The 21,675-nt window shown below is 39.0% G+C and overlaps 1 protein-coding gene across 5 annotated transcripts in view; it reads right to left on the reverse strand.

The window, feature by feature from the left end:
- Nucleotides 1-631: 631 nt before the first annotated feature.
- Nucleotides 632-21,675, reverse strand: part of SATB1 (SATB homeobox 1) — a 92,037-nt gene continuing 70,993 nt past the window's right edge. For 4 of the 5 annotated variants that reach the window (XM_064704606.1, XM_064704605.1, XM_064704607.1 and 1 more), the window contains 3 exons: nucleotides 5,424-5,627; nucleotides 4,836-4,931; nucleotides 632-2,345 (listed from right to left, as the gene is read on the reverse strand). In XM_064704606.1, coding sequence (XP_064560676.1) covers nucleotides 1,866-2,345; nucleotides 4,836-4,931; nucleotides 5,424-5,627 — 780 coding nt within the window. In that variant the 3' untranslated portion in view covers nucleotides 632-1,865. The remainder of the gene's footprint in view (nucleotides 2,346-4,835; nucleotides 4,932-5,423; nucleotides 5,628-21,675) is intronic. The other variant, XM_064704608.1, reaches the window with a different exon arrangement.

The raw sequence follows: 21,675 nt of genomic DNA on the forward strand, positions 1-21,675 counted from the left end.
TGAATCCCCATCCTGAATCACACTGCGTGTGAGTTATTTCTCTCCTAGGAGAACAACAGTGCGTGCTCCATAACTTGTAGCTGCAGACTGGTCTTTAGCCTAGACATGAGCCTTGCATAAATTCAGAGGTCACCAACTGTTATGGCTTTATCAAGAACCTTATTAGTGATCATTAAAAATAATCTTGCTTAGAAGGAGACTGCTATGGGCAAAGCCCATCTTTCCTATTTATTTTATGACTATTAATGTTTTTTTTTAATGTTTATACATTAGTGCAAGGAACAGTGTTAGCATAATTCTAGTGTAAAATAAAACCAGCTGTATCCATTATAAGTGCATTACTGCCAGGAACTGTAAATATGTTTATGCCTGATAGCCTTCTGACTCAATAATATCCTGCTATCTCTGTTGGGCAGGCAAGTTTTTAAACCAAGAAAAGACAGGTTATGATTTTCATAACCAAACTGTGTTTCTTTTTGAAGTATGTTATCTAAATTCAAATTTTAAGAAGGTCATTAAAAAAATCTGCCTGTGATTTTAAAGGAGAACAAAGTGGTGGCAAGAAGGTATGATGTGCACTAAGAACAAGTTATTCCTCCCAGATATACACATACACAGACAAACCCTGCCATATCATACCATACAAACAATTTTAATTGTGTAGTTACAGTCAATAACCACTCCTAGTCAGAACATTTCTGCATAAAGAAAATTGTGATACACTTATAAAAACAGCCAGCTGTAACAAAATAACTGGTGTTTTCATAGCAATAAACTCATAAAAAAGAAATACACCTTTATACAGAAAATTTATACAGCTGTAGCTTTAAAATTGATTGTAAACCAAAGGAAGACACATTGCAAACATCAATTATTTTCACATTAATTGCATAAGTTTCTAAGGTGATCTATTAGTTTTATTTACCTAAGCTTATTTGCATGATAGTAAAAATTGCATACAACAATAAGAGTGAAGCTTATAGTATGAATTGCTTGGATAACATAGAGCACTTTTTATAGGCAACTGTGTAAAGCACATTTTCTCTATTTAAAACTTTTAAGACACTTTGTTTTACTGCCCATCAAAATACATTTATAAATAGAAAAAAAAAATCAGTATGGTAACAAGAGAAGCAATATTACATTTAACGGAAACTTCCAAAAAAATTAATTACAACATGATGCTGCAGGATCTACAAATAAATAATGAGGACTAAATCGTGTTTCACATTTTCTTTTTCATTTTCTCTAAAACCATGTAACAATGAGAATGGAAAAAAAATACAGTGACCTTTATTTCCAAAAGAAAACAAATCTGAATTACGGCAGTGCCATATAATACAAGGCATTTGTTGGCATATGTTATCTTTAAACTGCATTCCACAGTCTATAGTTCTTTTGTAACATACAATAGTACAAGAGTAACAAACTCTTTTTATTTTATTTTTTAAATAAATGTGATTTTTCAAAGATCAAGTGTGGAGTGCTACAGTAATAATTAAAAAACAAGAACAAAACAGAAACGAAAAAACAGTAAATCACAAAAGTTGTAATGCTTGTCTGAAGGCTCCAGAATCAAAATCACTGGTATCATGCTTATTGGGTACACTCACAGTGTATCCAGTGAACACAAATTAATATCAAACAATCCTCAACGCTTCATCTGTTGCTGCGAAGCAGTTTGTAAAATAGAGTAAAACATCTAGTGCAGTCTGCATTATCCTTTTTTTCAACTTTTGTGCAAGTTTTGGAAGATTCATTGGCCAAACAATGAATAATAAGGGTTTTTGACACAACGCAAGATGGAATTTTCATTTCATTAGTAAATACCAGCGGCACTGTTGAAAGAAAATAATACTTTTAGATCAGTCTTTCAATTCAGCATTAATCTCTGTGTTCCCTTCTACTGATAACTCTTCTTCTAGTTTAACTGAAAAAAGCGTGTTTGCATTTTTGTCTTGGATGCTGTCTTCTAAATCCTTGAGCAGCTCTTCTTCCTTATATTCTGCAACATCCACCTCCAAACCAGAATTGTCCTTCAGCTTCCCATGGTGCTTGAGATAATATCGCTGGTTCTGAAAGAACTTGATAATGGTGTACTTGGGCAGGTCAAGCTGAGCGGAGAGAGTCTGGATTGCTTCTTCATCTGGATATAGGCCTACATCTTGTATGAAACTCTGTAGGATCCCTAGGGCCTCCACAGAAATCTTTGTTCGCGGTCGGGGTTTCTGACGATTTTCATCCTCAGATTCAGCTGGTGATGCTACTGTTGGTTGCCTTGGGGGTAGTCTGGGACCTGGCTGTTGCTGTTGCTGCTGCTGTTGTTGCTGTTGCTGCTGCTGCTGCTGCAAGACAAAGAACAGCATTTTTTTGTACATGTATTCTTGCTCCTATTTTGTTCCTGAGAAATCTTGAGGAGGGAGCGGGGGGAAGAAATTGCAGAGCTACAAACAAAGGCTTAGTAAGTTTAAAAAAAAGGAAGGGAAAAAAAGAAAGAACAAAAAGAACACCGTAGCTTTGCCAGACCGAAAGCACTGATGATACAACATCGGTGCGGTTTAGCTGACAAATTTTAATGAACATGCTCCATGAGTCAAGTGCAGACAAGACAAAATGCTAAATGACATAGTACAGGATTAACTTGACCAGCTTAGCCAGAACTGTAGCAAGGGCAAAGTGAGAAAAGTGCCAGATGAGGGCAAACGTGCCGGAGCTCTGCCAGCAACGGCAGCTGCTGCCCAAAAACAAGGGCTGCAACTCTCTAGCAATAGCTAGACAAACGGGCTGGGGAGTCAGGGGGAAGGAGAGCATTTTATCTCTTTGAGTACAGAAATATCTCACTGCTGATCTGACCTCAGCATGCACTGAAGTCTCGTCAAACTTGCAAACATTACAACAGAATATGCTGGCTGGAAGTGCCTAACGTGGCACTGACAAACCCAGCCTCGGCAAGGACAAAGGGATCTGGAGGTAGGAAATCTGTGTTTCCCCTTCTGGATCTGACCTCTCCTGCCTGCAGTCTCTGAGCAGGCCTGCACTGCCTGTATCCCAACAAATAAACAGGGAACAGACCTATTTACCTGCTTCTGTGTTTGTGCTGGGGATTATTTAGTTAATATTTATAAAGCACTAAGATGCAAAGCTCTAAATAAGTTGCACTATTATTATTAGACGGGAACATGCTGCATTCCAAAAACTCAGGCAATAAAAATGAGCCAATATGCACATCAGAAGAATAAGATAAAGCAAATCATGATGTAAATAATTAACAAGAGCTTAAAATGAAGTTTTGCAAGCATGGATTCAGAAACATTCTTAAAAGGTGAGGCACTGAGCCCTAGGGATAGAAATGTTTTTCTCATCCACCACCAGAGTACAGTACACTATAAGATCATGTTTAAAATCAAAAGCAAATTTATCAGCTACTGTTTGTGTTGACAATTCTTTTGCTGCACAGCACAGGAAGCACTGGTTAGTAAGATATTTTGGATCAGCGAATTTCTTGTCATATGGTACAAACCACCAGTTATTATTAAAAAACAACCACAGCAAAACAAGCAGTTGCTATCACTGCATTTTATTTCCCTTTGAGAGTCTCCCTTCAATAATTTTTGTCTTTTGGTAGTGGCTTCCAGGCTTCTAGCAGCAGTTCTTTGAGACCCTAAGAAGCACAAAATGCTGTACAAATGGTATAAATACTGGAGGGATTATAATTCTGTCCACTTCATAGGGGCTCTTGTGGTTGTGGAGACTTTGCACAGACATCCACAACTGGTTTAGAAGCCACTGCTTTAAGTGATCTTCATATTTTAAGATCTGACACGAATGCCCCGGAACTGGGGCTCCTTCCTCATCCCTGCTCAGGTCTTTGAATGTTTTATGGTCTGTGAGTAGTCCCATTCAAGGCTCCTGTCCTGAAGAGATTCAAGACTACTACCAGTATATTAAATTCTTATACGACTGGAGGCTTTGTATATACAGTTTGAAAACTTGTGTCTGAGCTACATATTTATGCATCTACAACAATTACCATGTAGAACAGCAGAGACAAAACTCAGGCCCAATCTCCCAATCCTTACTCTTACAAGTCATATTAAGAGATTACAATGCAACTGCTTATGTGAATAATATTTATGAGATCAAACACCCAACTTTTATCAACAAGGCAAGAAAATCTAAGTAAGTGGCATAGTGGTTGAATGTTTATACTGTGCATAAGCTTCTCCTTTTATCCCCTTAAGAAGCGATTTTATTAAAAACAATGTACATTTTCAAACAAGTGCTGTTTTATTACTTAATATAGATCTTTCTCTCTCTTTTTGCTAAATCAAACAGCAAGTTTCCAGGCTTTCACAATTATTTTAGTACTTGATATCCTAAGGGATTGTCTTATTCAGTTTGCTTTATCTTTAATATACACTCGTGTTGTTTCTGGCTGCGAGATAACTCTATCCTTCCTAGCATTGTAAATATTTTTCTGTATAGGTAATACAAGTGATACACAGGGTCTCAGCTGAGGCTGGAAAAGCATGGGGTAATATCTGCCCTTTAAGAAGGTGCAGTTACAAGGTTGACCTCAGGCCTTTTGTGAGAAGCGATTAAAGAGTCCCCAGCTCAGAGAGACAGCAGTCCCCACTGACAACCTGGGCTACACAGCTGAGCACAACAGCCAGCTCAGCTCCCGGCTGGCAGCACCTGTGCCAGCAAAAAAGAGTGTGTGCAGCTCCAGCTGGGGCTGCCCTGAAGCAGAGGGCAGCAGCTCTTCCAAGCCTCATGGTGTGGGTCTTGCATCCCCTCCTCTCTCTCCCTGACATGGTGCCCTTGTGCCAGCTCACCTGCGGAGCAGCACCCAGCCAAGGTCCAGCGGTCAACAGGCCTGGTAGGAAAGCGCCTCTATGCTCTCCTTTCCCAAGGGTGGTGGGAGAGGGGCTCTGAAGGAAAAACAAACAAATATTGACTCACCCCAGTCTCAACTGGGGTTAAAGTGGGATGAGAAATCCCCTTCCCTTCACTCCTAACCAGGAGGAGCTGCCACTGCTGAGGGTTCTTGCTTGGTTTTCGATCAGCAGCACAACAAGGTCCTCCTGGTCTGCCGGAAGGAAGACCCTTGACCGGTGCTGCCTTTCGGCCCTGGTGCCTGTCCAGGCAGGCACAGCCAGCACGGGGCTGAGCTCGCCCTGCCCGCACACAGCTGCCTGTGCACTGCCACCACACACGTTAGCAAACACCAGCGAACCGCAACAAGAGCTGTGGGTGGTCGCACGGTCTCCTTTGAACTGCGCTGGTGGATGGCAGCTCGCTCTTATCTTGCACCGGGAGACCTGAGCTCAGCCTGACCAGGAGGGAAGAAACACTAATTTCCTTTGCTCCGTTTAAAGCTTTATTTACTTAGCGCTCTGCGGGATTGGCCAAGGTAAACTAACCTGAATCTGTTCTGCTGGCACATGGATAATGTGGGAAGGCCTGTCACCATGGTGATGAACTGCATTGCTTTCTTGTTCATAAATGGCATCGCGTTCAGGCTGAGGAAGACTGAGGAACCTTCGGATCATGGAGAGATTCTCCCAGAGGGTCCTGTTTTCTGGTGATGGATCTTCTTTCCAACGTAACAGCTCACAGAGCCACCCCTTGAAGACAAAACCAGCAAAACATTAGGTAGTTTTTCATCACACTGCAAGAGGCAAAATGAGGATGAAATGTGTACTTTAGAGGTGATGCATTCTCTCATCCTCTCACCTGATCAAAAGGGCTTTCACTGCACAGGCTGGGCTTAAAGCAAACACCAATGCACTGAGAGGCTGCCCAGCCATTTCACAGACCTTTACCAACTATAGGCATTTTGGAAAGCATCTTCCCCTTGGTCTCACACCACAGTGCTGCTATTTGTTTGCTTGACTGTAGGGCTGCCTAACGTAAACCACAGCAGTAGAGGAACTACCTATCATCTCTTCAAAAGACAGGAATCTTGTGACTAGATGCAGTCAAGCGATAACTTCTTAATTTTTTGCTACAAGAAGAGGTTTCTCTGCAGGTGAACTTATTTCAAGTGATACAGAACTGTTTCCAGATTGTCCTCATAGACCCAGAAAAAAATCAGTCTCTCAGTTTTACGTACAGGATTATTAGGGGTTGGGGGGAAGGAAGATGTGCTCTAGCTTCTGATACACCCTTTATACATTTCCACATCAAGGACAGAAAGGTGCCTATGAGTCTTTGGGGTACATAATATGAAGTCAGCTACAGAATCCCCTCCAAGAACTGAAGCAGTTGCTAGTTTGCTTCTGAAAGAGACATAGGAGTTTATCACAAAAATTTAATGTTTCTTTACATCTTCTTAAAATTTAATTGGCGATTTTTTCTCAACTGTGCACTGGTAGTTCTAAAAGAGGAATGCAAACCCTCTAGCTAGGACAGTGTACATCAGCAGAAATTTTCTAGTATATTAAAATTTAGGAACAAAATATTACATGTATAAAACATGCATATTTCCTTTATTTTAGCTTCAAGGATCTGTTTTCAAAAATAGGTCCATGCAGTTTTATTTCTTAATGCTGTAGGAAAGATAATGTGACATTTTATTGAATCAACAAATAATATAAATGTACAGAAGCTTTTAGGTCCTTTTTATACATACCAGTAGTGGATTAATGGTTTATCCAGAATGGTTTACTAACACATCCAATAGACTCATAGATATGATATAGATATGTATTTTCTTGAAGATACTCATATCTTTAGCTAATAGTTAATAAATGCAGTGTAAAAATATTCCCACAACAGGAAGACTCAAAGTAAACAAATAATGTTAATGCATTCACATTGTATATGAAAATATTTAGTGAGGTGTGTATAAAAATTGGAAGTATATTTGCTTGGATATAAGTGAAAAACTGAACAAATGACACAGATGAAAATGCCCCCAAGAAACTATCAAAATGACAAATGTTATAGAGATGGTGGTAGCAGAGCTGAAAAAGCAAAAATTTAAATGGGGCCAAAATCTGCCAGGTACTCATGAGGTGTGCAAGGGAGGAAGCAGAGACAGGGGAGAGCAGGAGCAGCAAAGGGCTCCCCTACACCCTAGGGATGGAGCACACCCCATTCCTTGACTAAGTGGGGATGCTGGGTATTGCCCCAGGGTTTAGCAAGACGACTGGGAAATGTGGCCAAATGCCTTCACACAAAGCACAGACAGCCTGTCCTGGCTGGAACTGTATGGCATGTTTTCAAAACAGTGGCAAGGGTCTCTGGAATCTCACTGGAATGTATTAGCAGGGCGAGCTCTCCCTGCCCCTTACAAAAACAGCATGTTGCTCATGGCTCTCTGCTCACCTTGCATCCAAGGGGATACTGAGTGCTGGGTTATGCTCAGCAGCAGTATTCCTTTATTGCAGTAAGTTAAAAGTGGTGCACTCAGAAAGCAGAGGCAGCTTCTTGGGGACGGAGGAGAGATGATGATGAAGATAAATCAATCTTGATCTTTTAACTGAAGAGCAGTTACAAAATTCTAAATTAAGGAACCCCAAAGCCACAAACCATCCCATGCCAAAGAGTAAACACTGTCCTTTGGTTGTCTGGAATCTGCGCTGCTTTACACTGAAACTGTTGGCTTTCTTTCTAAAGTGGTGAAACAAAGAGCAGAGCTGTCTATCATGACAGTTTGGTGGAAGTAAAAAAAAAAAAGACAAGATAACCCATCTCCACCTATGACACCTCTCCAAGGCATACACACAGGCTGGAAAAGAAGTGCACCATGCATTTAGAAGCTGCAGATGTTTTGTCTGCTGACCATGGGAATCACAGGGTTTGTTTTCCTTAAAAATGCAGTAGAAACCCTTTATAGTTAAAAAATATCCAGTGGAAAAAATAATTCCTAGGCAATAACATTTTCTGTTGATGAAACATATTTCACAACAGTTTTTGATAACTAATGAAAACCTTCTGTCCTTACTGTCTTTTCTGTTTCTGTATTTACTAGGTCAGACCTTATTTTTATTAACTACTGATAGCTAACATTGTATTTCCAACAGTTTTCTCTCAATTTTTGCACTGAAATAATACTTCTAATGCCTTATCTAAAATTACTTGATGAATTGTAACCTGAAACATGTCTCTGCTAGCCTTTCAGGGATTTTGAGATAATGAAGACAGATACTTCTGACAGGGTACACAGAAAAGATTACTGTTCTACCAAAATGTCTATATTCCACTTGGCACAGTTTTAAAGAAGTAGACCCACTCTGATGAAACATTTGATGGAAAACATGGAAACAAACAACTGAATTCTTTTACAATTGCAAGGATAGAAAAAAATTTTTGGTCTTTATGGTTCATTTCTGCACATATTTGTGAAAGCTGATCTCACCAATGTTCTCAGATGACACAGTGGATGGACAGCAAGAGAGGTTATAGAGGATGAGTTTGTTAAGAGAGTAAGAACTTTATCCCAATATGCTTCCTTTTGGTTCAAGACAAATAATTAAAGATAGAAGTATTTAATTTAGTTTCTGGTTCAGAATTCTGTACATGAAATAAAGCTCATTCATAAAAGTCACCTACATGAGAAAGTACGAAATGTTTTTTACAAAATTTTGGAAAAAAAATAATCCAGACTTTTCTAATGGTTAATTTAAGTTCTGTAAAATTTATAAGTTTTGTTTCCGTTTGATCTAAAAAAGGTATGAAGTGCTGCAGATAACGCAGCTGAATTTAAAAGTGAATGTAACAGGGCTGGTTTTTCTTCTTTAATACTTTTTTAAGTCTAGAGCAATTTCTGCCTACTTTCCTTTTTTTCTTGTCTTTATAGTTTTACAGGAAGTGGAAATGACCACAAAATAATAAGGCAATATTTATAAATCAGATTAGATCACAACCAGTTTATACAGCATATAGAGTACATTGTTAAGAAAACAGCATTAAAATAATGAAGTTGATGCATTTATGCAGAAAGGCAAACCCCCCAAAAACTCTGCAATGACATTGGGAACAACCTTGATTTTAAAACAGAGTAAATTTGCCAGGCAACATTACACTGAATATAAAGAGAGTACAAAGCAAAATATAAACATTAGCCACATGTAAATATGTTTGGAGAACTTTCAGGATGTTACTACTTTTCAAACTGACAAAGTTTAATTTGACACCTTCTGTTCTAAAACCTTTGTTTCTATTCAAAATCACGCCTTTAGCTGCTATCAATCACTATGCTCTCCCTATTACTTAAAATACTGGCATGGGCCCTGGATAAGCTGAAAATGCCATGCAGATGAATTCTGAGATAATATGTTCAAACCTGTTATATACAACACAAATCCTGTAAAGTTATGTATTGTAAACCTACATTTATTGGGAACTAAAAGTCTTAAATCCATCTGCTACAAAGAAAATACTGTTATGCACTTTCAAGTAACCAAGTACCATCTGCAAAGGTCTTGCTACAGTAAGCAAGAAAATGGTGAAAAAAAAAAGATGCTAAACCTAAGATATTTAAAATAAATAAGAGTCTTCTGTCTGGTTTTCTGATAGGGATTTAGTAAAGAAACACAAGACATTAGAGGAAAAAAAACCTGCGAAAGCCGAACTGCCAAACTATTGCAGGAAAAGCGCAAAGAGGATAACTGCCAAAACTTAGGCTCTGCAATACCCATGAGCATGCTTATTTTAAAGAAACCATCTATGCATTTTATCCATATATCCAAATTCTATTCTTTTTAGTTAGACCTCTGCTGTGCTTAAATAAAATCTGCTCTTTCACACAGAGTTTCTAATAAAATATTCTTCTATTCTTTATTATTGAAAGGAAAAAGAAATCTATACCTAAGGTGTAAATATCTAGCCTAATTACATCAACAAAGGATAGCATTATAATAATGAAAAATGTTCTCTGGCCAAAGCCTTCCAGATCAGCAACAAACACGTCTAGTCTGAAAAGGGAAGACTACAAGGTGAAGCAACTGAACTTGTTTGGTTAATTTGTTACATGGATAATAATTTGCCAAATTATGAATATTTCTTACAGAATAACAGTGACATTTCTTAGAAAGGGTTTAGCTTAAATCTAGAAAGGGAAAACATTTTAGAGGATCAATGCTAAGATATGCTCAGGTTTTTTTGGTTATAGTATATTTAAGATTATTTTGTATCATTCTCTGGGGCATATAGTATAATAAAAATATATGGTGCTAAAAGAAATCAATCTAAATAGGGAGGTATTTGATACCAACATTTTAGCAGAAAGTGTGAATTGCATTTCAGCATCTACCGTGAACAAAGACTAAGTACATAATCCATTAAACAGTACTTCTAACTAAAAAAAAAATTTAGTATTGTAGACTAAAGTAGGCATTTTGAATGAGCACATTTTCAGCAACTAACTAGAAAGCTAGCAATTTATCATTCAACAAATAATTTTCTACTTTTAAAAGAATCTGTAAGTGTTACTTATGCTAATGAAGACTGTTTTTAATCTGCCCACAAACATGCTAATAGAGGGCAATTTTTATTATTTACAATGCTGAAGGCACTCCAGTTTATAGAACACAGATATGAAATTACACTTGGTAAAATGGGCTCTTAATTGTCTGAGCAATCCAAATCCTTCACCTTTAACAGGAAGGCTTATAGACAAAACAAAGGAAAAGAACTCAGGGACTAAACTTTAAATATTGACTTTTTCCCCTTCAAAAGCCATCCAACTTGCTTTACAATCTCATTATTGTTCCAAACGGCAGCACTCATCTTAGATACTTCTATTTCTTTACTCAACAGACTCCACATGTACAAGGGAAGAAAAAGGGTCAACACAACCACTACCATATATGCATATAGTATTAGTCTTTAGTATTAAACTTGTAAGCTGCACATTGCACAGAAAGGTTGCTTTTGGAAAAGTCATAATACTTTGAGTGAGATACATAATGGTAGCAAAGGAGTACTGAAAGCATTTTAAATTATTTACTAGGTTAAAAGGGTGAAATGGTACTTTAAATACATCAAATTTCATCATCTGGGCCATTTTTTGGTGGCAAAGTGGTATTGATCTTTCCAAATGCTTAAAATTAACTATTTCCAGAAGGTCATTATTTGATTAAAGGCATTAAAGTTGAGGGCAAGAAATGATGCACTTTGTCTTCTTTCCCATTCAAATAATAGTGTAATTTAATCAGAACTATCCCTTCATGTCCTGTAATAAAAATGTTTGTCTTAAGATATTGTTCTTTACCTAACATATTAACCTTTAAATGTTATGAAGTTCTTAAGAATAATCTCTGCTTAGAGAAGATTCTTCCATAATGCAATGAAAGGATCTCCAGCATTTAAATTGATAAGGCCAAATTTCCCCTACACATTGATTGGAAAATGCATTAAACCCTTCAACTGAGATTTCTCAAAGTGTTGAACAGAATCAAAAATTCAGGGAGTTCTGAATCAGTAAACTCATGCATATGGCATTGAGAGGCAAAAATAAGCAAATGTCAATTCAGCACAAACAAATATGACCAATAAATAACAATGGACACTGCTTATTTTCTCTGTGAAATGCTGTTTGTGCTGCATTTACATTATCTGAAAAAACAGAACAGGGAAAACAGGGAACACCCACTGCAGGGTAAGAACAGAGCATTTAATTCAAAATTCATTTTCATGTTAAGATCCCTTAAATCTGACTTCTTTCTGTGTGAAATACCTGAGGGTTCAGATGTGGGAACAAGCCTACATGACAAGAGCAGTCCTTTTTACCCTTAGATGTTATTCTGGAATTTCCTGCTGCAGGAAAATTTGTTCTGACTGCAGGTTTATCTTTCCTAAAATACATAAAGTGCCCCGGCTAGCTCCTAAGCAAAGCTGAATAGACTTAAGTGCTTCACAGAAGAACTGAAGTCTATTAAAAGAAAAGCCACTGGGTATTTTTATAAAGAACTGGGAAAACGAATAACCTACCAGAGTTAGCAATTTTTGATACTGACCAAAACATGTGTTACAGTTCATTTTAACTAACTTTTCAGGAAGTTTTAAGCACTAATTTCCTTCTGTGAGGCATATAGTTTTGACTAATTTTAAAAACGGCATTGAATATTCAATACTTTGGGATTTTCCTATTTTTCTAACAAAATTGTGCATCTTGAACTTAGGAAGCAAAAGTTCATTTTCAGCTGGTTACAGAAGATGAGTAGAGATAGCAGAATATGAATTCTCTTCTTGGTATGTGGCCTAAAGTGATAATAAACGTACCCAGAACAATGGTTGCGTCAGTATTTTATTTACGCTAATCAGCCTTAAATTCCAGGCTTTGCCTTTGAGCATTGTCCTAAATCAGAGAAAGTTTGAAACCTGAATCTGTCCTTTATCTCCAGATATTCCTGGTTCATCTATTTTACTGGCTTTCATTACTAGAGTGTTGAAAAGGGAAGCCAGATGTGGATTTTAAGTAAATCTCTATCTGCCATCATCATAGATGAGATTTGAAACTGAAAACCCCACAACCTCATACAGCTTTTCAGAAGAAAGGTAAACTTCACTGGCAGAAAAAAACTTCCTTTGAAAAATACTGAGACAGATTATGCCATTCCTTAACTTTCTTATCTAGCCTATTATTCAGCTACACCATCTGTCTGCATCGTACCTCCACCTTTTGTCTGTGTGGTTAAAAACAAATGACCAAATACCTAGCAGTGGTACAAAAATTTTCAGTGAAGTTTCAGGGGAAAAGGTTTCCTAGTGTCTCTTCATCCCTCTGCCTTTTCCTCTCTCTAGCTGCAGCATTTCAAATTTAAATACATATTTCTATTCTTGTAAACATCCAAACAAGTAAATAGGAAAGGAAAACTTGCTAAAGCAACCTCTAAAAATCAATGACAAGCATCCAACAAGTACAGACGCAAAATGACGCGGAGAGCTGTTGCGCTGCTCCCACAGCCTTGTCTGTCTTACCACACCTCTGCTTCTACACAGAGCCATGGTGAGTGGCCAAAGGCCAGAGCTTGCAAAAAACTACCTACGTTAAGGTCTGAGGCTGTATCAAAACTGGTCCGCATGTCCCCTCTGCATAAGCACTGCAGACACCACCAGCTCATAGACAGAAAAAACCTGACCTGTAACTCTAAACCTGCCTGAAAACATAAGTATCGTTACTTTTTAGTTGAGTACTGAGGAAATTCAATAATCTAAAAGAAGAGCTTCTCCCAAGCTTGGTTTCTTTGCTCACAGCTTCCTTCACCTTTTCTTTCCCCTGTTCAAAAGCATCTTTTTACAGCATTGCCTTCAATTACCTAGCAATGATAGATATGTCCAAGCCCTCATCAAAACCACAATGTATATAACTTTGAAAATCTTATACAAAATGCAACTACATTCATATGCAAAAAGAGAAAAAAGTAATAGATGCAAAAAATAATGCGTGCAGCTTTACTCTGCCTTCCTATTCTCAAGATCCTTCCTCTTTCACACACACCTGAATCAATTGGCATTGTAACTGTGAGAGAACATCTGACAAAAATGGACTTAACAATAATAAAAATAACATGGAAAGAAAAACCACCTGCTAATTATTAAATAAGCCAGTCTTAGTCTGGTACATTGCCTTTTATAGTACAGTCATATAAAATGGGTCAATGGGTTTCACAGCGGGTGACTGATAATATATATCAGCCCTTTATCTTTTATTTAAGCAGAAAGAAGTACTGATCTCACTGCAATATCAATGTGTCCCTTGAAAGTAAATACAACCCTAAATTCAACCACGACCCTTAACAGCCCACATTTATTTTTTCTTAAACATGCAATCAATTTTGTATGGCAGCTACATCTATGGTTTAGTTAGAGAAGAGTCTTTAATAGAAAGAGCCTGGCAATTTTAAAAATCTTTTTTACTACTATCTATTTACAGTGAACAGCAAATGTTTATTATTACATTGCTTAAAGAGATTTAACATTTGCTTTGGGGGAAAAGACCTCCAGTAAAAGAGCCACTGGGACAAGTGTCACTTTTGTAATTACTTATATGTTAACCCATCATGTTGTTATATATATTTTTTTAAAAATATTATAATTTCCCAGATGGAGCAATTTAATTTCATGGCTTCTTGTCACATGTTTTTTTCTTTCCAGAATTCATTTTGGATCAGGGGAAGATCTACCACACATTGAGGAGTCACAAGCTCACAGATATTTGGACTTCATTGTAAATGCAGTTCAGCTGACAAGATATTCCAACAAGTGACATCATTCCAAAACATACACAGCTCAAATCCATTCTCAGACATCCCTTCAAATTTTCACAGCCTAACTAAAAGCTTTCATATAGACTTGAATTAGACATTTAAATATCCTGAGAAAATGTCTCATCTCTTGCAGTTAAGCTGGATTCTGTGGCTCTCAGTTTCACAGTGAAGAACACTTAATGCCTCGATAAAGCCAAGGGTGAGGGGAGTCTTAAGAAAATTGAAAAGAAACTTTTCTCTGACTTTCCTCCAGATTTTGTTAACCACAGAAACAGTCAGAAAATTAATAATGTTCATTATCTCAAAGCAGTTAAAAAAAAATCTTTAAAATCCACACCTGTGAGAGTTCAATGCCTCCCAGCAAATGAGACAGGAGCAGCCAGAAGCACGTATCTCGCCCATGGAAAAAGAAAGGCAGTGAAATCCTCAGAAAGCTAAAATACCCTAACTTGGAGCAAAATTGCTTGCGGCAGAAACTTAAAATAATAGGAAAGCTGGATCAAAAGGGAAGCTGGAGAGATCAGGTTTCTCTCTCCTGGGTGGGAACCAACACAAGAGTGCTTCCAGGTAGTTTGCTGTCAGGATGAGGTCAAGAACAGCCACGAGGGAAAAGTTCCTAGAGAGAGCAGCTCTTAGTGTTACAATTTTCCTAACTGGCCAAGAAGAGTGCCAGCCCAGCTGAGTCCCAGTCCCAGCTGTGTTTCCAGACAGCAGTTTCAGCAGTACCTTCTGCCCTTAAGTCAGGGACTGCAGGGAGCAGCCCGCATCTTCCTGCTCTGAGCCCTCCCATCCTGTTCCTCAGGTGAAAAAGATCAATCCTTTTAGGCTCTCTTTATATAAAATAAGAGTAGCAAATGATTTACTGGAGGTGAAGCAAACTGGCACCCTTAAAGCAAAAAATATAAAGAAACTAATTCAACCCTTTCATAGTTCTTTGGGTTTTTTTTAATAACTGGTCTTACATAAAGAGTGGAAACTTCCTGTATAAGTAGAGCTTTCTCTTGCATGCTATAGGTACTAAAGATGCTAAGCAGCAGACTCAGCAAAATAACCAGTCACGTGAATAAACCCAAAGATGTTAACTGATACATGGGCTATTCTTGATAAGTTGGGGTCCAAAACTTCAGGGAATTCTGCTGACTTCTCAGTCCAAACATCTTTGCTTTACACAGATTCTGAAAACTATATTTACATGCTTCTAAAATTCCATCCTGAAGTAAGGGAACATAACACTGCACAGGAATAAAAATGAGATGCCCCCTGAATAACAATGTGCTTTCAGACAGAATCTGGCAGATTTGAAATTAGATAAATATTTGCAAATTGGAAATTTCCCCACTTAGCTAGTGCATGCCTGCTTCAGCCTATTCAATAGATGCCAACAGTTTGGGCTAACACATAACCAAAAATCTGAAGTTTGACTTAGAGGTTAAATGTGAAGAAAATAAAAAAAATTGCTGCAATGAGAAGTTATTAGAACAGCAAAATAAAAATTTATCTGGAACAAAATATCATCTCCTTTCTCACCTTGCACCTAGAAATCCTGCAACATTCTTTCAGGTGCAATGTGTTTTGAATTACACAGTTTAGGGGAGAAAACACACATCTGTTATTTCTTACTCCTGCCTTTGCCCAGCAGCCCTTCACCTGATTTGTAATTGGTCACTCCTTTAACAAATTACTTCTCAGACTGTTACTGTACATTTGTGCTTGCACAAGATGCCTTTATTTGTTGCAGTTACATATTTAGCAGCTCGGTTTTTCAGCAGGAATTCTACCCTGTCATTTCCTGTTTAGTTACGGGTTGAGCTCGCTTTTGTTTTCCGTGCTGTTTACTTGGTACCCTGCTTCCCCCACAGCCGGGAACCACAGGCTGCTCGCTGACTCCTCAGCCTCCTCCTCGCCTCTGCCGCCACGGCTTTGTTTGCTTTTATGCCCCTAGTTAACTCTCATACAGCTCACTCAAACTTTCCCCCTTTTTATTAACAGTTAAAACACTGATGTACTCAATCTTCAAAAACCTCCTGAATCAGTGATCTGCTCACAGAAGGCACAAGAGAAATCAAGAGTATGGTTCTTTTCCTGGCTAAATCCGTGTCACCATGCAGAGAATGGGAACAATGCTTCACCCTAAAAGCCAGCAGTGCTGGTGACCAGTCCAGCAAAGGCCAAAGGCATGGTGTGCCCACACTGTGCCCCACACACAAAGGAATATGTGTACAAAATCATGGTGTGTGTGGGGATGTGCCTAGGGTGGGATTCCAGCAGGCAGGGGACAGGGGTAGGACAGGATAAAGAGGCAGATGGAGCAAGAGTGGGTGGTGAGGGTGTTTAAGGGACAGGAAGGGGTGGGAAAAGTCCAAGGAGAACTAAGAGAAGAGCCATACTGAGAGGAATAAGAGAAGATGATGAGATAAAAGCAAAACAGAAGGTGAGGGTACAGAATGCAGGGAGAGAGATTAAGAAAATCCATCCTGCCAGAAACAGCACCTCTTGTCAGGCAGACAGCAGGTGCTGCCTGGGGAAGAGCTGATTCACACATCTGGAGTGTAGGAACCAGAACACCTCTACCTAACAGAGAAAAACTCAAAATAAAAGACTCAGAGGAGGTGGCAGAGGATGCCATACTTTCTTCTTTTGGCAATCCAGTGCTTTCCAACTGCATGATATTTTTTGAACAGCTTTCTAGAGAAATGAGTGCTGTATTTCCAGATCTTTGCAAGAATCTTGACAGTTCATTTCAGCATTGCCTCGTCCAATATGAGCCCTTCCTGTCCTCCTCTTCATCTTACTTCAGACTTATTTTTCTGATATCTGCATCCACAGCACTTCCAGGAATTTGGCTGCTCCTCCAGAATAATATTTTCACTCTTTTTGGGGCCTGCATGGATCCTGGGGGAATCACTAATGGAGATGGCACTGCCATGCAATGAGGGACACTGATGGTACACCTGCACAGACCAACTCAGCTCTGGGAAACCAGTAATGCAGTCAGAAATGCAGTCAGTAGCTGCTGCCCAACTGGTACGAGCATGAGCCCTGCAGCAGCCAGGGGGGCCATCTACATAGCCAAATTTTCTGCTACAAACTGCATCTTCAGTGGCTTTCAAAACCTGTCCTGTTCACTTTCTTGTGACTGACTTCAAACACTGAGTCGTAGCTCCCTGGCTTTTGTACTTTCAATATTGCCACTGCATCAGAAATCACTGCCAATGGATAAAACAACCTCTTAGTAAAGCTACTTTTTTTTTTTTTTTAACCTCCCATGGAAGCCTTATTACAGATTAGATTTGATGAATTTCTATCCCATGTACTCCTGCCTGACAATACCTGGAACAGCTTTCGGAGAATCTGCTTAGTTCCATTCTGCACACTTACATTTTTTTTTACTTGCTGCAAAATTTGTTTTAGAGTCTTATAATTAAAACTTTCTATCAAAATAGCATAGATTTTTTTCTCTGTGTAGGAAAACTAGCCAACTGTGATCTACTAAAGAATAGATAGTTTAAAAAACACTACCTTACCAAGTATTGATGGCTGTTTAATTAGGGAAGGCTGAACAATTTACCTGAAAAAATGAATTTGTGAAAAAAAGCAAAACAATTTACAGAAATTTCTGGTCTGAATTTGTGAAAAAAAGCAAAACAATTTACAGAAATTTCTAGTCTGCTAAAAAGTGTTTTCATAAGATAATATTTAATTTTTCATTATCTGTTTTCAAAAGAAATATGGGAATATTTTAATAAAAATGCTGATCAATTTTCCATTTCCAAAAATTTCTAAAGACTCTGGGGAGTCTTTTTAAAAAAGAATCTTTTCCCCAAAGGAAGAGGTACAGGGAAGGGTTAGCAAGGAGACAAAATCCATGTTGAAAAACTCTGGCAGAAAATTTTATTTCTTCTAAATTTAGATAGCAGTGAAGACTACATTTTTGGTTAGAAGCTCTTCTTAAAGTGAGGTGTTTGCTGACATGTTATTTTGAAAACCAGCACAGTAGGATGACTTCTTTAATAAATGGGCATAAACCCCAGAGATTAGAAAGTCTCAGAGCGAGTGACAAACCCCTGTGCGGTATCTGATTTCTTTGCCAAAACAGGGAAGGTTTTTAATAAAGGTCAAAGAGAAATAATCTCCAAAGACAGCAGTGTCTCTTTCCCCTGTATGTTTACTCTTTTATTTCACCCCTTTACAGCTAAAGGCAGACCTTAACACACACACGCACACACAAAAGGAAACAACAACCAAAGAGAAGGGAAAAAAAAAAAAAAAGCCTGAAATTTTAGTTACACCACATGTGGTTTTCATTTGTGAAAAATGAACAAGCTGTTTGTGGTTAAACTGTCTAATCTGCTGTTATCAATCTAGCACTGCATTCAAGATTTACAGGATACATCAGCTTCTGTGCCACATTAGCTGTAAAAGGGAGAGGGGGTGGGAGGAAAAAGGAGGAGGAGAGAGTTTATCCTGAGGAATAATATTTCCAATGCAGCCACACTCACACTACATCTGGTTGTGCTGGTAGCGGCAGTTAAATTGAAATATTTCACAGCGTGTGTCAGAAACATGCAGAATGGTAATTATGACAGATCTGATTAAGCCTGAGTGCCACTAGCTCCCTGGCCAGCTCCGGTTGTGCAGGTGTGACCTTGTGCGTGCCTGCGTGTGTAAATAAAATTAATTACAAGCGAGAGGGCGAAGGCTTCGGTGACATCACAAAGCGGAGAAACTCCCAAGGGGGAGACCTAATGGAATATTTTCCCTCAGTCTAATAATACAGTTCATATTGACTTGAGGTAATTAGTGGGATCATTAAAGCAGTTTTCCCGGCGTATTTGGCTGCCTGATCAGATTAGTGAAAATGTTCTTCAGAACAAGCCCTGTGTGGTCTGCCAGAGAAGGAGGAAATAAAAAGCAACAAAGCATATTTTGGAATGATAAGCAGCGCTGGACTTTTTTCACAGCATTTTGCAGGGCCAGTCCCGGGAGCCTGGGTGCCTGACTCTCCTGACCAGTTCAGTCTTTCATCCCAGGTGCACATGCTCCTGCTGCACGTCACCTGAGACTTTTAAATTTTTGTTCTGCTATACTTCAAAACTATGCCATCCCTATCCCTCAGTGCTTAAAAAAATCAGATAAAAGGCTTGAGGGATCACAAGCCCTAGAAGAAATACATGAAGATAACTGGGGGAAGGAAGAAGAATAAATATGTGATCAGATCCTCCCCACCTCTCCCCAGAAGTCTAACAGAAGACTGAAGGACTGGTTTGAGGATCATTAATGTTTTCATTTCCTAACAAGCTTACCCCAGCAGAAGAAAAAGGGGGGAAAAAAAGCAAGAAGTTTAACTATGATATAAAGTCTTCCACAGTAACAGAACACAGAGCCCTAATCAAGAAATGGACCATTTGTTTAAAAACAGTCTATTGAGCATGCTCTACCTTGCAAATGGAATATGCCAAGCTCTGTCACAGATGGCAAGCTTTGACAGTTCCCATCCGTAGCGTCGATACTCGACAGTTCAGCACAAGATCAGTGACATTCTGTCTCATTAGAGCCACGCTAATTATCACAGCTAGTTTCAGGGGAAACCATGTGTTGCAATGGTCAATTTGAAGGAGTCTGTGCATCAACAAACTGGTAATAAGGATCAGACACCTTATTATATGACAGCATGCTGCCTATGATCTGATTTACTGAATCAGAGGTACTGAGGCAACACTGAAGCCTGATGGGTTATGGAATCGCGTGTACACAATGAGTAGCTGAAATATGCTTTAAAAATAAAAGGGAGCTATATAGAAACAATACAAATAAAAAATTTAAAATGGTGAAGTTATAATACAGAGTTTTTTCATTTGACATTAAGACATGCAGAGATGTTAGAGATCTTGTCAGCCAGTTTTATCTTTAATCAAATCATATAAGATAAATAATTCAAAATGAAAACTGTAAAATTATGGATTATGCTAAATTATAATTCATTCCATACTCTGATTTTTCAGTTTCAATAACATGTACCAAACATTCCTTATGTTGTGCCGTCTTGATGCTTTAACATAATTTATATTTTGTAAAGAGCTTTCTCTTCTTGGCTCTCTTTTTCCATTTGTACATTTAATGACTTTAACTTGTACTTCTCCCAGCTTCTCTCACTCATTTATGCTTTTCCACCAGACAAAATCCATCCAACCAAAACCCCCCACTCTGCTGTTCCTGGACACCTGCGGGCCGCATCCTGCCAGGCACTCAGCGGTCCCAGCGCCTCCCAGAGACGCGCCACAGGCTGTGGCCGTGAGAGCGTTAAGCATTAACTCCCAAGCAGAGCAGAGCAGGGCAGAGCAGGGCAGGTGTGCACTGTATCCCTCCAGGGAAGCTCTCCTCAGGGCTCGAATACACTCCATCTCCTGAAGCCGCTACCAGTCCTTTAAACGGCAGCATTTGAACAGCTCCTGCTGCCACCCGTCTGGCTGGGAACCTCCAGCCTCAGCCGATTTGACCCCTCGTGTAAAGCAGGCTCAGGAAGCACTCTTTTTCATCAGTGTGTCAACAAATCTAGCCTTTGCCTAACGTGCTGAAAGGGATACCTGGCTCCAAGGTGACGTGGGCAATTACATGCTGATGTGAACCACCTTGAAGATTTTAAGGTGGTTTCTCTTCAGTGCATCTTTGTTGATTCATGAAGCTGCCGTCTACTCTTTATTAGGGGGAACCCAAGGCTCACTGAAGTCTAGCCACTCCACCAAAGCCATACCAATAAAATGGGATATAGTCAGGATCAATGCCAGCCTTTTCTTGGGTCTCCCACGGTCAAGAGATAAGAGAGTCAGCTAAACTCAATTTTTCTACTCCCTTTCTGAGAAGTATTTTTTTTTAAAAAGCTATGGAAATTTCCTGAGATTTTAACCTTTATTTCTGAGAGGAGATGTTGTAAGAGGGACTAGGACATGGGGCAGAGGAAGGACATGGAACATTCATTTTTTTCCCCTAACAGAAACCTGAAAATCCTTTTTCCTCTGACCTGGGCAAGACAGAACATACTATGACTCTGTAACTCGATATTTTGTGAAAGAAACAAATCAGCTCTATCTGCCAAGTTTCACAGTTTCACTGAATGACATGCCGCTTTATGGGGCAATTCTCGATCGCATGCAAAAGCCCATCTTGCTTTCTCAGTTCACACTCTTCCTCTTGCATCCCTGCCGACACCCGATCCCACCCGACTCCTGCTGCTCATGGCACCTCTTCAACTGCCAGAGCAATCACCCCCAGGCAACGAGGGGGGAGGAAAACAACATTAAAAAATTATAAAAAATAGATGTTGTTGTGAGTTTTTGCAGCTAATGTTTTATAACTACTGTATCTCGCCTTTGCACTGGGGTGAGGGGTTTATTTCCAGGTGGACCTGTGAAACAGCAGACCTCAGAGTACATTGTGTTTCCACCTCGCGTCTCCCTAT

The sequence above is a fragment of the Zonotrichia leucophrys genome, chromosome 2 (genome assembly GCF_028769735.1).
Source record: "Zonotrichia leucophrys gambelii isolate GWCS_2022_RI chromosome 2, RI_Zleu_2.0, whole genome shotgun sequence".
In the NCBI taxonomy this organism is placed as follows: domain Eukaryota; kingdom Metazoa; phylum Chordata; class Aves; order Passeriformes; family Passerellidae; genus Zonotrichia; species Zonotrichia leucophrys.